Here is an 18,344-nt window from a genome sequence, read left to right as displayed (position 1 = left end):
CAGGAATATTCAAATCTGGATTAATTGAAGACCAACTTCAAATTTGAGCTAAACGTGGAGCTGAAAGAAAAGCATCGAGCGAGTATCATCCAACAACACAGTCAGGGCCTTTGCAAAGGTGCAATGTCAAAGTTTATTTTGTATCATTGGCAGGATACAGAACACTGAAATGTACTCCCCCCCCCATCATACAGGAATTAATATAATCTTTACTGTCATTTTATATATTTGACAACAACATCAGCCGAACCACTGGAGAGAGAGAGGGCGGACAAGGTCGGGTATAATGCCGCGGATGTCGCACGAAGCACAGGAGGAAAAAATCCTCCACTAGACTAACCAGGAGGAGAACGGCCTGTGAGGAAAATGCTTCTGTCGTTTGATGCTGCGTCCCATCTCCCACATTGAACATATGGAGGGCGATCATATTTCAAGCCACGCTAAATTAACTTTATATTACAACGCTTTTTAACGAATGGCTGGAGGGGCTGACTTGTTGACGAAACCTTTATTACATCAAGACTTTTAGCATAGAGTGTAAATCGACCTACTTTTATGGCACATTATGCTTGCAATGTTTTGATCCTCGTCGTCTCAGCAGGAGAAAAACAAAGTACCGGTGGTGATGTAAAAAACAATAGAAAAGGAAGTGAGCTCATCAAAGGTAATTCACAAACACTTCAAAATGTCAAGTCACAGTCGAGAGACAGTTGTATTTAGACAGAGGGGAGAACAGGGCACCATCACTGAGCAGCAGTGTACACATGAGTTGTTTAAGCACTGATCTGGTCCATATTAGTTGTATAAAATAATTTTGTAAAAGTCACTGTGTGGTTTATCACTGATATCCAAATAGAAATATCAAATTATTACCTCTAAATCTCTTTTTTAGTGGGATTAGGCAGAGACTACTGAATGGATTACCATGCAACTTGGTGGGAAGATGTGCTATAGCGCATTTGTTGTGGATCCCGATCAGATGTCAGATCCAGTAACATTTTTCCCTTTTCACTTTAGTAGATTCCTCTTTGACCCATTTATGGATCTTGATGAAAAGAATCAGACATGTTAAAAGGATTGATAATTATGAATGTAGGACATTTGGAGCAGATCCAAATAAAAACCAGGATTCTAATGAATTCAAATGTGGTTTCATGTGGGCCTTGGCAGGTATGCACTTTGTTGAGTTCCCTTCCAGTATTATAACATTATATTAACTTATAAAAGTTATGGTAGATTTGGCAAAACCTGCTGTTACTGCTGGTCACGACAAAGACTGAAAAATGCTTTAAATGGCCATCTGAAATGCAACAGAAGAAGGGCAATTTTTAACAGTGCAGACAAACAAACAATGGGATTAATTAACCACCTTAATATTTTTTTTTAAATGTCTACAATAGTCAGGTTTACAGAGCCTTAAGAAAATCAAACAAAAAGCTGTAATTATCGAGTTAAAAGCCAGTTAATCAAACCACTGGAGAAGAAAGGTTGGTGCAATGAGATGTTGTTGAAAGAGCAACAGTCAAACCTCAATCTGTGAAAAACTATTTAGAAAACATGATGGAGATACAGTATTTAAGATAGTTTCATCTATCAACACAGGGAATACGTATATCATGATTTATTCACTGTTTCCATCACACTTGGTCACACTTTGTGTTAATCTACACGCAAACATTTCCAACTCAGTCAAAAATGAATTTGAAATACCTTTTCACTGAAGCTGTTTTGATTTTTAACTTGCTCATGTTCAAACACGTGGATGCAAACCCACCTAATGTTTTGCAAGAAAATGAAGTGAAGAACATGCCTGACTTGTGTACCCCGCATCAGACCCAGTATATTTTCCGTTAATCTTTTGAATCTTGCTAGTACGAGTAGTAGACAAAATGTACCCACACAGGATAGATGTTGCTGGGGAGAAGATATAATCACAAATGGGTAAAAATGTGCAGGATTACAACTTTTTCAGCCAACGTAAACGATTTAACGGTCTAAATCTTGTTCTGTACATACCAACCACTCTGAGGAACTGAAGTGAAATGATGAATACAACACATATAATGATATGGTCTGATGATACCCAAACACTGATTCCAGTGTAGAGATTTCAGCTGCTACACCCACCAATGACCACTAAAAGGCTGTTATTTGCAACATAATGGTGGGCAAACGAACATCCTCTTTACTTTTTTAGTGTCCATTACTGGAAGATCCTATTTCCTTGTTTCTAAGAGGATTGCATTAATCCTCTGCTCCACTGTTCGTTCTTTCCTGCTGCATAGTGAAGCATGAAGTGGACCTGAAGAGAATCTAGGGGAAATCGTTGGTCCGATGAAAACACAGTACGAAGTCAGGATGGTTCATCTCGGAGTGAAGCAAACGTTCAGGTCCGTCCGTGAAGTAAAGAAATGATCCCACCACGAGTCCGCACCACATCTCACTGCTGAATGTCCAGAGCAGAGTTTCTCTCTCCGCTGTGCCAAGAGCAGAGATCGTTGTTCTTCATACAACTTCCTGTCAGACCCTTCTCCTCACAATCTGACTTGACTGACAGTGATACAGCTTTAAATATCATCTATATACTTTTCTTCCTGTCACACTGCATATCTCATATTTCTCCATACATTTTACATCCTTTTCCCCCCTACACAGAATATATTATTGTTTGATATGTAAAATATTTTCCACCCACACACTCTCCAGTCATGATGTCAGCCTTTTTGTTTGGCACCGTTACAATATGATCGACTCTCTCCGCTTTCATTGGTCCACATGCTGCAGGTTTCAGTTAGTTGTCCCAAAGTGATATGAGCGCATGAGCTGGTGATTCCACATCAGCACAGATACCTGGATTATTCTTTTTGTTTTCTGTGGGACAGTATAGTCTGAAATTTTGGGAAATACTATTATTCTTAACACTCAAGTCCGTCTATAACAACGAGTATTAGAGCCACCTAAAGGGGAGATTTCAAGAATAAGGTCATATTTTTAAGAGAATAAAATCGCAATATTAATAGAATAAAGTTGTAATATTATGAGAAAAAAGTCATAATTTTAGGCTTTGTCCCATTGTAAGAGATCAATCTGTCGTCTGTGTGAAAATGAGGAATGTAGAGCATCTTGTTAAAAAATACACCTTCATCCTTATTAAATTATGAAATTTTTTCTCGTAATAAGAAAACTTTCTTTTTAAATAATATTCTGACTTTATTCCTGAAATTCTCGGAAAAGGGGGTGTGGGGGGGGGGGGGGGGGGGCAGCTAACTAATGCTCAATAGTTATTTAGTGATTAGTAGATTAAAAAAATCAAAATCAAAAGCTGCTTCACTTTGTCTGGAATGATGTGGGCAAATTTAGGTTTACACACAAATTGGGGTGTAATGAAGAGTGTGGTAGTGGTGGTGATTTGCTGCACTACTAACTTACTTACAACTTACTGAGTGTAAGTTATAGAAATAACCGTCTCAGCCTGCAGCCCTTTTATCTTTCAGACAGTGAATTAACTTATTTCCCAAAATGTTCCACTCTAGCTCACACAGATGCAACGAGAGTTATTGGTTTTGATGGATAAATACTGAAGCTACGGGGAGATAACACATTAGACTGTTCACACAGATTAAGATGAAGTGATAAAAAGAAAATGGAAGAAGCTAAATGTAAAATCATAGCAGCACTTTTCCCATCTCAGAAACACTCGGTGTCACAGTAGAACTGTAGTAGTTGGCACAAAGGATGCTGTAGAAAGTTTGGCCTCTGTAGGTCATCTCTACGCTCCTAGATTCATTTAGATATATAAAAAATAAAAAAATATTAAAATAAATTACAACATATAAATAATTCAAAAACAAAAGATTTGGCAACATTGGGTATCTTCCTTCCTTTTTTGTGGTTTATGATGAATATATGAACTTTCGTATGAACTCGCTTGCCTTCTTGCTACCACAGACACATATGTTGTAAATGCCACCTTGTGATAACCCCACAGTTTGATCTGTTCATACACTGTACCTTCACTTCTCGTCGCCATCTTTCTTTTGTGAATTGATGGCAGATTGTTTTTTTTTTATGAAGGCAGTGAAGATGGATGTGTGTCTTTCTAAAGAAAGCCACAATATGGGGAAACAATTAAGATGGATGTAATACTGAACCATTCAGGACAGAGATCGTTATATAAGGGTAGACAGAGGATACAGTTTCTATTCTTCAGTTTACAGGGAAAGAGACAAGTTCTATCTGTCTACCCGTGATTCATTCCTCGTCATGGTCACAGGATCGGGTCCCGGTGTTGATCTCAAGCAGCGAGCAGCATCAGTCTTGTTAGTCCAGAGTTTTTTTTGTGTACATTTGTGTTTGGATGGATATGGCAAGAAAACAGTTACACATAGGAACAAGGAGAGAGGCTATACGACCTCGTTGGACAGGGTACGTTCCAGTGGGGGGAACAGGGGGGAGGAGGCAGTTACAGGAATGGAGACTACAGGTAGTGACCACCATCCGAGGTCTGATCAATGCCATTATGTCTGCATAAAGTAAAAGATAAACACTGGAAAAGCTGCGGAGGAGGACTGGATTGGATAGAACAGTTCTGGTGTACAGAGGCAGTCCTGTCCTGTAGAGCCCCAGCGTCTCTTTATATCAAAGATATCCCATAGGAATCTTCGCACCCCTTCCAGATGTTCAATTATCCAGCCCTTCTGCGCACACCATGCTGCCGTACAGCTGCTGTGGGTCCGGGTGTGTCCGCATGCGCTCCTCCGCCTCGCTGTCCGTGCTGCCCTCGCTGTCGAGGCGGTCCGATGGGTGACACGGACCGGACATGTTGGGGTAGAGAGCGTTGGGAGGCAGCGGGCTGGGGAGGAGGTCGTCGTCTGAGCTCAGGTAGTCCCCCTCGGCAGAGGCGGGGCTGGCCAGGCAGAGATCCTGGTAGTTGGTGCCTAGGCCTCCGCTACTGATGCCAGAGCTGGGAGCCAACCTTTGCCCTCGCAGTTGTCTGATCTGAGTACAGAGGAGAAGGTTTTCATTTGTTGGGTCCGACAGGTAGATTTATTCTATATTTCAAAAAGCTGAAATCAGGAGCAGTTTTCAGACTTGCACTGAAAACCTCCTGACATTGTCTGGAGGGCTGTATGGGAGAGCCTCCAGACCTCCTCCAGAGTTTCCCTGCCAGCCCCTTAGCAAAACCTGAAAGAGCCCATGTGAGAACACAGCAGGAGATCCTCCGCAGGATTCCACAAGTGAGTGGGCACTTGAGAATATCTCAGGATAAAAAATACACTTAGAAGACACAGATTTCCTATGTTCATTTCTCTCTCACTACATCTGCCTCTGGGCTTTGGTGATAAATTAATGAAACATATGTAAAAGAATGGTCACCTTGACCTTTGACGATCGGTCTTGTCATGATTTAAATTTCAACAAAGTTCACAAAGGAGTTTCAAATATCAACTGTGCTGAGAGAATATGGGGATTCAGTAGCACAGTTAATATTATCAGTATTAAATCGATGACAGAGTAAGAGGCAATAAGGTGTAAATTGTTGTACATCTGCTTTTTCTAAAACATTGTTGCTGGGAGGGAAATAACTGTGAAACCCACTGATCTGTATCCTGCTCACCACATAGGTTTTGCAAATAGGTCACTGGGGTCTTTACACATAAATCAGAGCACAGAAGGTTTTTCACCTGACTCTGGTGCCAGATAGAGGAAGTCAATAAATAAAAAAATAAATAGGAGATATTTGTGTAAGTTCCTCTTCAATCATTTCATTTCTTTGAGCTTTTAGATTACGGTGCAGTCGCTCTTAACTGACAAAACAGTTCGTCTGCTAACACATGCTTCTCCCATGCTAACCTTCATGTACCACAGTGACTCATGACAAATGAGGTTTTTGTTTCCCCCAAATCTGACACTCATCAGCAGGGTGGGGGGAGGGGGAAACCAGTGGTTAACCAATGGAAATGTTTTGAGTGAGTCTGACTGCTCTTCATGCTACAGCAAAAAACATTTTTTATTTACATAATAATTTAAAAATACCAACCGTACTGCATTTCCTTTTGATGGTCAAAGCATGTCAAAATGCTAAATGGAAACAGCTAAATGAATCTCTAAAATGAATCACAATAAATAATGTGCATTATAAATATTTGCGTAAAAGCTGCAGAATAAGTTGTGTATCAGGACTGTCAGTACGTCTCATAATCATAAAGTGATCGCTTGAAGAGGACCGCTGAGATTTTTCGAATAAAGATCAATGTTTCCTCATCTGCACCTGTACGCACGCAAGTTTCACTCTCATTTCGTAAAACCACAGCGTTGATGAAAAGCAAAGGAGGTGGGGAGAGGGAGAAGAAAAGGGAAGGCCAGTGTCATCACACACCTCATTTAAAAGCCAATTCTCTCAGTCACGCACTGCTACTCTCTAAATGAACAAACCCTGAGCTTGTGTTCGGTGAGAACTTTGAGTCTCTCAAAGAGGGTTGGAGAGATTCAGATCATCTTTTAATCCCACTTCCCCCACATTGACTCTGTGTAGATGCCACAGAGCTGTGTGTTTACTTGTGACAGATAAAACTGATACACTCCAAGTCTTTTGAAACTCACTCATCTTTAACCAAATGAACCAAGAGAACCAAATGATGTGAGCACACATGTCTGGGAGGAGCGGTGGTCTCTTCTTACAAGAAAGACATTGACACTACTGTGAATGCGTCAAGGTGGAAGTGGTGTCTGTTGTGACACTGCACAGAGAAGATAGTTCTGTGGTGGTTTCCAAGGCTGCAGTATGGTGTGCGTATGTGTGTGAATGTGCTTGTGCATGTGTGAACCTCGTTCTTGAGCTCAGCAATCTGGTCCCGGAGCTGGGTGATGTACTGTCTGGAGTCGGAGTGGTTCAGCTGGCCCTGGATCAGCCCTTCCTCCTTCTGAAAAACATTTGACACAGACGTGTTGCAGGTCAAAGTCTCTCTACAGTCACTTCATATGCTCTGTATTAATTATAGGCACACAAACACACACCTGTATCTCAAGTTCAGAGATTTTCTGCCGGAGTTCAGCCATGGCAGCCATACTGTCTGCTTCCCTCAGTCGCACAGCCATCACCTCCTCTTTACTCTGCATGTACGAGGACAGAGGGAGGGGAGTCAACAGAAGGACAGACAACAAGAAAGCAACATTTCTGATTGATTTTCTTTTTATAATCTTCTTCTTTTGTCTTATTGCCGTTTTCCCATCTAGTTATTAGTGCCCTGTCACTACTATATGTTCACGTCTCTTATATTTCACTAAACTGGTCCCAGGAAAATGCTTTCTTAATTTTCCTCATCCCTCCCTCCGCTCCCCACTCAGACCTTGCAGTCGAACTCGGCCTGCTTCCTTTTCATCTCGTTGAGTTGGGCCTGAAGAGCTTTGTTCTGATTGGTTAGCATCTGGAGCCGGTCCTGCAGTGCGGAGCGTTCCTGCTCATTGCGACCAATCAGCTTGCTGTGGATTTGGTTCTGGAATAAAAAAAAGTCAATAGGCGAAGGTGTGAGTGCAGATCCAACAAATCTTTTTGGGATCAATCAAATGATCATTCTAGTTTATGAAATGTAGAGCCCTTTATTTCTGAACCTTTAAACATGACCTGCAGTTATTGAGCTACGGCAAGTACACCTGCTGTTGGACTCCACAGAAACCTGAAGCTGCACCACCGCTGCTGCACAAAGAACTGTTAGACTGACTATTCATACTCCACTTAGTATGCAGAAGCCCGAACTGGAGAATCAGTGGTTGTCGTTGTTTTTATTAATATTGAAAGTAGTGCATGTCTTAATCGCAGTGCATTTGATTTTAACCTTAACAATACTCGAGATAAGCGTTCCACAGACAAACGGACAGATTTCTGGAGTTATTTGATTGATTAATGATTATCTGACTAATCACTTTGGCACCACAGAGGAGAAAATTAAACTCTGATATTTACAGTCTATAGTTATGCTGTGTTTCTAACCTGGCTCTCCTGCTGTAGGGATTTTAGTTTGACCTCTCGGAGCTCAGCCTGGGCCTGTGCCTCCCTCAGTCTGACCGTCATCAGTTTGTCCTGCAGTTCGTTCATGGCGTTCTTCTTTGGGGATTCCTTCCAGTGGCCACCACCGCCACCTGTGCTGCTGCCACGGGACATGTGATGCTGCAGAAACAGGAGTAAACATTGAACAGACACCGACACACACATGGTTTATAGAGAATCAGCGCCAGTCTGTGTGTTTGTTACCTGCCAGCGCTGGTTCAGCTCAGTGACGTTGTCCTGCATCTCTTTGAAGGAGCGCAGCGTCTCCAGCTCCCTCAGCTTCAGCTGCTTCACCTCCTCCTGCAGAGCTGCCACGTTGTTCTCATCAGGCAGGCAACTGCTCCTCTGGATGGACATGCGTTACTTAATTACAGTTAAACGAGTTGGCAGCCAAATACAATCAAATATATATAACTTGAATTTAGATTTTCTTTTTTGTAAATATGAACATAAAAACACATATTTTTTTATTGTTTATTCCGTATAATAACAGTTGTCTGTTGAGCCCACCTTCTCCAGGTTAAGCACCTTGTCTTGCATCTCCTTCATCGCTCCAAGCAGTTCGGCCTCTCGTAGTCTGGACTGCTCCAGCTGGGTCTGCAAGCTGCTCACGAACTGCTCTGTGTACTGAGACAAACACCGCTGGTAAGCAGGATCACTGGATCTCTGGTCTGTGAAAACTTGGATCATTTTGTTAATCAGCTTTCCTCTGAGTTGCTAATGTACTAATGTCTACTCACAATCGAGAATGTTTATTTCATAGTTCTATGTAGATTTTGTCATTACGAGGGGCTCAGCCGAGCTAGGAGTAACACAGTGCTTTAATGGGTGAGAATTATGACACCTGCTGCTCCCTTCCTGTTTTTTCTGCTGACAGATCTAACAATACATTCAATGTTCAGTATACTGACATGGGCTCCTGAATCCTTTTTCTTTATTTCTGAAAGGCGACACTGTCATCATCAAGTTTTCTGCACAGACAGCAGGAAATTTGCAGCAACACAAGTTACTGCAGTATTTGTCATTTGTCTAACAAAATAAAGGGAGAGCATGGACATGCCACTTGAGCAACATGATAAGAAAACTGTTTAAAAAATTATGTCAGCTGATTTGTTGGCCCTGTTGGTAATCTCATCTGTAAGCACACGGTCTTTAAAGCAGCCCAACTTCAATAACTGCTGATCAACAAAAGGAAAGTCATATCAAGCAACACTCAAGAAACTGAAAACGCCACTGTACATTTTCATGTCACCACATCAAGGTGAAACTGCAAAGCCATACACGTAAGAAGGGTGGGAAAACAGAGAAGGCTGAAAGGAAAAAATACTCTCCTACGAGGCAAAATAAGAAACACTTGAAATTGGGCAAGTACATAGCGTGACTGAAAGAGTCTTGATTCGTCATTTCGAGCATCACGGTCTCTGTTATCGATGCGAACTGTGAGTGTGTGTGGAGCTGTGTGAAACCTGGTGGGTGATAGGTCCCGGCAATCTGCGGTGTAACAACATGACCTTTCACAATGGGAATCATTTTATGAAATAGAAACAACTACTTCATTTAAAATTTTAGTTTTTCCTGCTCTTAATTGTGTGTTAATGTATATAGATTTAAAAAAAAGAGTACTAAAGGACAATGTAAGATTTTTGTCAAATCCTTATTTACAGAGAAGAGTGATTTGCTGAGGTGAATTTTAATTGTATATCCCTTTATAAAGACTACTATTCCTGGCCACCAGGGTTTGTTTTTTCTAAGGAAGTTTCTCCTGAGTTTTTACTTTGGAGCTGGCAGGAGAAACTCTGGAGAAACTCAGAAGCGTCTGACTGAGACATTTGAATTATCACCTACAGCCCCTCAGGATAATTTCAGGGGCTTATTCTGAGTTCAGTGCAATCCTGAAAGCAGCTCAAGAGAGTGAAAGTATTTATGAAAAATTGTACTTGGACTAAAACTATGTTGTCATATTCTTTATGCTTTTACAAACACTTGACATGATCTGTATTTTTTTCTTTATACAAACTGGGATTAAGTGAAACAGGGCGAGTGTGATTTTTCACACAAACTCAGACCCAGCTTTTTAAATCATTTAATAGATTGCACCGAGATTTGCAGATCAACTGCTTATACCATGAGAGGAAAAGTCATTGCATTAGTGTCTGAGCAGACTCAGGGTTGAGGTTTTACCTTTTGTTGCTGAAGCTCTCTGATGGTGTCCTGCGCTTTCTCCAGGCTTTCGTTGGCCGTGTTGCACTGCTGCCTCACCACTGCCAGCTCACGCTTGATCACGTAGTTCTCCTCTGCTTCCTGTGCCCTCGTCACCTGACCCTGGAACAGCAGGTCGGAGCGGGAGAGGGGTCACGATCAGCTGTGAATTGCAAACTTTATAATGCAGAGTTTATATCCATGTAGGGAAAGGGTAACTGCGGGCATCCAGGGAATGTAATGTTATTTTGCTTGAGGGGAACTTTGCAACATGGTACATAGCTGATTTTCTAAAAGCATATTTTCTGGGATTTTTGGCCTTCATTTGTCGGGACAGAGAGGGGGGGGGGAGACATGCAGCAAGCCAGTAACAAACCTGGGCCACTGCAGAGGCCAGCTCTACCAGATGAGCTATATGGCCTCCCACATGGCCTTAAAGCAGAAGTTCAACATTTCATAAAATAGATTAATTAGCTTTCTTGCTGAGAGTTAACCGAGACAACCTACCTGACAGCCTGGGTCTGTTTGAAGGTCGAAAAAATCCATCCAAAATCACCTCTCAAGGTCACATATTAACATGCTTTATCTATTTTATTGAATTCTTCCAAATTAGGTGGTAAAATACAAGCCTGCAGCAAGCTAAGAAAATAAACAGGCTGTTTCCTGTTTTTATGCTGAGCGAAGACAATAGTCTGCTTGCAGCAGCTTTATATTCAACAGACAAAATGCATTTCTTCTTATGTAAAAACTCTGCAAGAAAGTCAATACTTATATTCCTTAAAATGTACAATGTATATTGTATTTTATTCACCTTTTGTTGAATTATAGGCATTTATAATAAAGAATTGGTAATAGAAACATGAGTAACAATAAACTTTTACATGCCACATGCAGGGATAGTGCTGCCTCATTTAAATTGTCATCATGGATAAATAACTGTACATGCACTCAGGGATGACAGGACGTGAACTGATAAAACTACATAGACAATATTCTTTTCATGCACATTTGCCTGGGGATTGTTAAGAAGAGGGAGAGAAGCACTGCAGGAGACCAGAAAGAGGAGGACAGCAAGCTCAGGAGGAAAGTGGTTTACAGTACTCTACCTGAATCAGTCTGTCTGCCAGAGCAGCGCTCTCCTACAGCGTATTAAAGGAGAGGAACAAGAGGATGAAAAAAAGAGAAATGAAGAAAGTGAAAGAGAGTGGGACACCGGGGAGGTTAAACCACAACAAATCCGGAGGAGGAAAGTCAAGGAAAGGAAAGGATCACAGATTGAGGAGCGGACATTTGAAACAAAAACAGAGGAGTGTAGAAAAAGAAGCAGCAGTGAGATCACTCAGATAAAAAGTCTTTCACAGAGGAGAAGCTTTAAAATGACAATGATTCTCTCTGGAGTGCTCAAGCAGAGGGAAAAAAAACACCAATCACAAGCACACTCACACACACACTCGCACACACACATACTCACAGGAAAACATTTGAACAACCTGCAGAATGATTCTGTCACAGTGTTTAACTTCATCAGATCATAGTGTGAAGAGTCCTCTGCTGAGTGATCAGGTTGGTTGATACAGCATAAAACGGATTCATATTAGCATTTAGATGAGCTGGAATCCACCTCTTACCTTCTCCAGCGTCTCAATCCTCTGCTTAAGCAGCCGGTTTTCTGTGCGTAATCTCTGTGCAGAGAGGAGGGGAGAAGTTATGAGGAGTCATTTAGTTGTTGCATTCATACTAAAAGTCTTTAATGGAATATCCCTATTGTGCACAAATGCATAAAATACAACACACTGCTGAGTGTAAACACACCTTGATCTCAATCTGCTCCTCCATCTCTTTGTTCTTGATTGTGGTGTATTCTTTCTCAAGTCTAGTGGAAACAAGTTACGCAATGTTAACTTTCACAACATTCATATGATAAATAAAAAAAACGTGACTCAATAATTTGTGCAACATCTGACTTATAATGCTTGAATAACAAAGCAGGAAAATGCCTCTTCTTGGTGTCTAATCCACTCATCACAATGAGTTAAGAGACACTACCCTCTGTAAAATTAAATGATGGTTCTCTAATGAAAAACAATAAAGCTGCCTTTAATATATATTTAATATCACATTTATTACCAAATTAATTAAATAGAGAAAATCATGACATCATCTAAAACATTTATGGGTTGACATGGCTCAAACTCCAATGTTCCAAACCGTCTTTGACCTTGCAGGGTCAATGCATAAGGGCATGTCCACCGTTTCTAAGTCATGACATCTATATATATATTTGAGGTATTTTCAAGCATAGACATTTTCAAGTCTATGCTGACAATAAACCCTAAAACCAACACGTCTTCTACCATTTAGAGATGCCCTCCATCCTCTCCTGCCCCCAAAATGTCCTTAGACATGTGTGTGAGTGTGTGTGTGTGTGGGGCGGCTTTGTAAAACCATTTTCTTATTTACAGGTCACCCACTTTGAAAACCAAAACAAGCACATATCTAACACCAGATATAAGCGTACTTCGCTGTAAAAACCTCAGCATTAGTAAGATGCAAAAATACAAATGCTCCAAGTTTACATGAAGCCTGAGTCACAAATGTTGTTAGTTGAGTATTAATGGCTCTTACTTCTTCATCCTCTTGGGGTTATATTTGACCTGGTAGGCCCTGAGGATCAGTTTGTCGGTGCAGCTGTCAAACTGGTGGGGGATCACCTTCTGGAAATGCTGGCAGGGCGAGAGGGCGACAGACAGAAGATTAGAGCTCGAGATTGACAATGATGCTCATTCATAATTAATTAAGGTAGAACAAGAGCCGTGTAGGTGTATGAGGGTTTTGCTGAGAGCCAGCAGCTGACAGACAATACATTATATTAAAATGTATTGCTGAGTTTCCCATGTATTACGTTGCCTGTGGCAGGCATCATTGTTTAATTTGTTGCACTAGAGTTTCATAATGATCAACGTCATGCCAGTGCTCAAAGTCATGCTAGTGCTTTACGTCAAAAGCATATCATGGTATCATTAAATGCTGTTTATGTTTAAGATTACTAGAGGCAATCGAAGCCTCTTTTTTAGAGGACATTTATACTTCATAAAGTTTGCATGCAAACGGAAATGTGGAGCCAGTGACACATGAGTGAATCTGAACAGGAAACTAATTTCTCCCCAAAAGTGTCTGTTTACCTGTGACATGCCCTCCATGTCCAGCTGAATGAGGTCAGTCTGGTTGTACTGCAGGATGGCCAGGCCCACGCGGAAGATAATCTCTAGACCCTGCAGGTCAAAGATTTTATTATAGAGCTTGGCAAAGTGAAATAATATGGATTAGTAAACCTAATATATACGCTGTTACAAAAAAACTCATCTTCGGATACTTTTGTTTCCTACCTCATACATGAAAATATCAAAGATGCGAGTGGCGACAGGCAGAGGGAGGAAGGTGAGGAAAAGGGTGAGGAACCAGGACGATGCGTACATAGATGTGTGGAAACTCTGGGACCGGAAATGGACGTTCAGCTCTGGAAGTTGCTCCTGTTGTAACAAATTATTTTAAAGTTGACATAACTAAAATAAACTCAAGAGTTTAAGTCACCAAAGAAGGTTGTTGCTGGAGATATAAAAAAAAGTGATTGACTGCCCCTCTATGGACAAGTTTCACACTGCACCCCACATGTTGGTGGACAAGTGCTTCCTCTTTACCTGCAGCAGATATTCAAACTGGTAGATGCAGAGGCCGAGCTCCGCCATAGTGGGCTTGAACAGTTCCCTCAGACGGTACTCTTGCATCAGACGCACAAAGACACAAAAGGCCTCCTCCTCAGGCATCTGGGAGGAAATGACATGGGTTAGCAAAGTTCCCTCATTACTATAAATTAGACAAAGCTTATGTTGAAACACGGTGACTCCCATACTGCACTAATCACTGACTGAACCTCCAGAGACAACTTAATTTGCGTTCCAATTTTTCAAAAATGATCAATGGTTTTAGTTGTAGTAATCAGAGAAATCTAGTGGGACAGATCATAATGAGCCTCATCACACTCAAGGTGAAGTATTGTACAGAGCTTTTTATGAAAAATGATTTATGAATTACGGATCATTTGATCATTACCTGCATTAGGAGCAAGCCTACGATGAATGCACTGCCTTGGCAGTAGCCCACCTCTCGATCCACCAGAGAATATGCCTGGATTAAAAAAAAGAAGAAGTCATCAGCGGTGGTTTGATTTCTACAGGAAACAGCCACTAAAATCGCTGTTGTGGTGACGATTAACAAGCTTGTTCGAATAGTGATCAATAACATTCCACATTTCCATGTCCATTTGGACGTTTCAGGAACAAAATCATATTAGGAAGGTATAAATCAGAAAGTATGTTAGATGTTAAACATAGCAGGATTTTTGCAGGTTTCAACTGTTTTTTAATAATGGTTGAAATGTAAGGGAAGCACAGAATTATTCCAAGGGGCATAAGTCTCAACTTTTCATATTAAAAAGAGAAGCTCAGACGCTGGGGTGATGATGTGAAATGTGTAAGTGCTCACCTTCATGACATTGAAGAGGACTTCCTGCCCCAGGCTGTCCTGGCCTTTGAAGAACTCATGCTCGGGGTAGGTGCGGGCAATGTCCCTACGGATGAGCTTCTCGCAGGGGGAGGACATCTTTAGCAGTTCAGAGTACTGGTTCTTCACCGGCATGTCAGTGGCGTTGCCTAGCAGCTGCCAGACAATGGCCCGGAAATGATGAGGGATGCCCTTCCTGATTAACTCCTGATGAAGGGAGAGAAGGAGAAGGACAGAGAGAGGTTTCAGAGAAGAGATGCATATGGTTCAGGGAAGAACTCATGTTAATTTTGATGCGGATCTGCTTCTCGGGGCCGGTCCAGTTATTTTACCATTGCGAGATTTGGCGTTCTCTACATTTTTACAGTTTTCTCAAGAAATAATTCACGAGACTTGATGGAAATATTCAGGCACATATAAGGAACTGATATCTCTGACTGTGTAAAATGTGGTGCCACTTGATTGCATTTAAGGGGAATGTTGGGCCTTTGCAATATTCCCCTGCTGAGTGCCATTCTAGTTTTGTCTGAATTTGTACGCGTCTTCTGAAAGTTAAACTTTTTGAGAAGAGACTTTGGGATTTGGTGAGAAACTACAAGTTCTTCACCTGACCATAGTGACAACAAGGTACATCACCACAACCTCCTTCACCGTCGCCATGTTTGTTGTTGTCAAAGACTCTAGCCTAAGTGCTGCCCTATAGTGGACGTGTTGCCTAACAACCACATCCCTCTTTACATTCATTCTTTCCCTGATGTTTTTCAAAACCTAATCATTTAACTCTGTCTGTAGAGTTTGTAGGCAGCTAGCAACATTTTGCACACCTTCAGTAGTTTGTCCTTCTTGCGTCTCCACTCCTCCCACTCGTTGACAATGCGACCCCACAGGATCCAGGTATCCTCCTCCAGGTGCGACAGGTTGGAGGAGGCTGAGGAGCTGGAAACCAGGGAGGAGCCACTGTTGCGCCTGGAGCCGCTCATCGACCGCATGGACTTGGAATCGGCCTCCAGTAACCTGCATTATGAGACAGTTTATAGGGATAAGAGGCTCATACTAGAATGAATCATTTAGGATGGAACAGATGCATGTAAACAGGAAACATAGAATAGCATGATATCTTACAGAAAATGGTACACACACTGGAGAGTGAAAGGAAAGCTGAGGTGAGCATTAAAATACTATGCTTTTTAAGTTTGTATTTCCTGTGGTGTGTTATATACGGTTTGTGTATGTAAAAGGTCTGTAAAGTAAAAAATCCCAAAGTCCACAGTAAACGGAGCTTGTGTCGACATGTCTCAATTTTTTACGCCACAGTTATTGTACAGATTAATAAAAACAAGGGAAATGCGCTAATCTGAGAACTACTAGTTGGATTTGTTTTTATTTGTGGGCAGTTAGCTATTACTTGCTTAATAACTAAGCCATTTTGATATTGGTATTAATGTTATCACTTAAATCTCAGAGCTAAATGCTAAATGCTGAATTTTACCGCATGTGTAAATATTTATTTGTTCATCCTTGTATTTCTTGGAGTCTGAGGCAGCAGGACAGTGGGAGGCCGAGATGATGTGATTAAAGAGAAAGCTCTTCACGCCAGACGGCTCAGTCACACTTTGACCTCAAATGTCTGATTCCTTTTAGTCACTTGACTCCTACGTCCCACAGTCTGACCCTTCAGCTCAAACATGTGATTTGTAGATGAAGAACTTTATAGCATGTGGCTCCTTAAAAAAAACAATCACTCTAATCTTGTGTCATCTTTCTGGTCCTACTGTTCTTGCTTTGTTCTATGAACAAGATGATATTAGGCTTTTATTCGAGATTACGTTCTGTGACAACATCACATAAAATGTTATGTTCCCGGATGAAACTTTTAGAATGACAAATGTTTTAGGAAAAAATTATGTAATAACCATTATTTTTATTTTAAAAATAGTCCCTAGAAACCATATTTTTAGATCCTTTATTATGAAGCTCTAATTATCTCTCATTAGACCATCTCATTAATTAGCTGCTGTTTTCATGCTACCTTCAACTCATTATTTTCTGCACTTGAGCTTCTGCAGCTGAAACTTTCAAGGAAACTTTTAACTTGACCTATTTGTCAGCTTTTTCATGTGTAGTCTTGAGTTTATAGTTTTGTTTGATCGGGGGAATTTTACTTGAGGCATCAGGTAGCTATGATTTAAATACTTTTAATGTTCATTGTATGAGTCTTTGGTTCCCAAATTATTTCTAAATTTCTAGGCTGTAGTGCTTTATTTATCCTACTTAACAGGCTAAAACTGTGCTGCGTTGACATAGTGATTACTTTGTTATTGTTAAAAAATATCATGCATGATGTAGGTATTTGCCAGGATGCTTGTGCATCAGGTTGGAGTAGAAGAACAGATGTATTTTCTTTGGATTGAGGAAACACCAGTCAATCAAAATGTGTTTATATAAATACCCAAGCGCACCAGCCTATCAAGCCACTATAAAACTAAGGTTGGTAATAATGGAAGAGCTAGCAAGAGCACGCTATAGTTTGAATATTTGCTACCGATACATCCCAAAGCCTGCAACTGATCTAAAAAAACACATGAACGCACACTGCCTGACAACTGCTAGAAGCCCACTTTTCTCTGACTCGCTGGCTAATTTATTGTCTCTGCTTCAGGTGTGTGTCTCTCAAGCTTGTTAACAGTCCAGTCATGTGCACAGGAAGGCAGGTTGGTTAAGGTTCACCAGCCAATTATTTAATTTTGTCGAAAATGTGTCAACTAACTGCACTTGTCCAAGTGAACTCTGGACCCGACTGAAATGTAGCAACTGCTTTGTTTTCACACAATAAGAGCAGCTACTGACTCACCTGTTCTGTTCCTCCAGTTTGGCCAGCAGCTCCAGTTCATCAGGACTCAGGTTCTCCGAGTCCGCCGGAGAGGCTGCTGGCGCTGACAGTGCTGCATCGTGGGAAGAGGAGTCTGGGCTGAGCACAGGGCTGCCTGTGGATAAAGGGTCTGGGTCCATGCCGGGAGGGGAAGAAGGGCACTCTAGCTGAGGAAGAGCCCCAACTGGGCCTTCTCGTTCTGGGCTGCCACTAGGTAAGGACATGGCAGTGATGATGGAGTGGAACGGGTGAAGCGGATGTGGTAAAAGGGTCTCACTGTTGGTCTCCCTCCTCAGCGAACCTTGCTGTCACGTGATTGGCCACCTGGCTGGCCGTGGAGCCAATATGATCAGAGCTCTTCAAACCTGTGATGGACGCAGATAAAGCAACATGTCATTCAGAAGAACTGAAGACACAAATACATACATGTCCTCCATTTTTTCCAGACATACCTCGAGATAATATAAGACAATTCACACGCACCAGTCAAACTTCTACAGTTTCCAAAATACCTACAATGTTAAAATAATGCTTTTAACAAGAATGGCACTATGTAGAGAGCATACCTTCATCAAGGCCACACAGTCCCCTTAAGAAACCATATTTAATTTCACCAGATCCAGATTCTTATTTGGATCTGCACAACATTGCACACACTTATAAGTAATA

At 41.3% G+C, this 18,344-nt stretch overlaps 1 protein-coding gene across 1 annotated transcript; it reads right to left on the bottom strand.

The window, feature by feature from the left end:
- Positions 1-1,606: 1,606 nt before the first annotated feature.
- On the bottom strand, positions 1,607-18,030 carry evi5l (ecotropic viral integration site 5 like). Its single transcript, XM_053417977.1, has 19 exons — positions 17,658-18,030; positions 15,631-15,820; positions 14,789-15,013; positions 14,357-14,431; positions 13,945-14,070; positions 13,633-13,776; positions 13,429-13,518; positions 12,872-12,969; positions 12,059-12,119; positions 11,875-11,928; positions 11,353-11,385; positions 10,229-10,369; positions 8,558-8,674; positions 8,252-8,392; positions 7,991-8,167; positions 7,350-7,496; positions 7,018-7,113; positions 6,828-6,923; positions 1,607-4,998 (listed from the first exon to the last, which is right to left on the bottom strand). The coding sequence occupies exons 1-19, from the start codon at positions 17,897-17,899 to the stop codon at positions 4,681-4,683; spliced, it is 2,571 nt and encodes an 856-aa protein (XP_053273952.1). The 5' UTR covers positions 17,900-18,030; the 3' UTR covers positions 1,607-4,680.
- Positions 18,031-18,344: the final 314 nt, after the last annotated feature.

This window comes from Pleuronectes platessa, chromosome 3 (genome assembly GCF_947347685.1).
Source record: "Pleuronectes platessa chromosome 3, fPlePla1.1, whole genome shotgun sequence".
Taxonomy (NCBI): Eukaryota; Metazoa; Chordata; class Actinopteri; order Pleuronectiformes; family Pleuronectidae; genus Pleuronectes; species Pleuronectes platessa.
Note: the sequence above shows the minus strand (reverse complement) of the source record. Positions and strands in the feature narration are given on the sequence as shown.

Coding starts and splice junctions, on each gene's coding strand:
- evi5l (XM_053417977.1), bottom strand. CDS start 17,899: ATGTCCTTACCTAGTGGCAGCCCAGAACGAGAAGGCCCAGTTGGGGCT. Junction 10,370..11,352: donor TGGCAGACAGACTGATTCAG/GTAGAGTACTGT, acceptor CTGCTGTTCCAG/GGTCAGGTGACGAGGGCACA. Junction 8,675..10,228: donor GAGAGCTTCAGCAACAAAAG/GTAAAACCTCAA, acceptor TGTTTGTCTCAG/TACACAGAGCAGTTCGTGAG.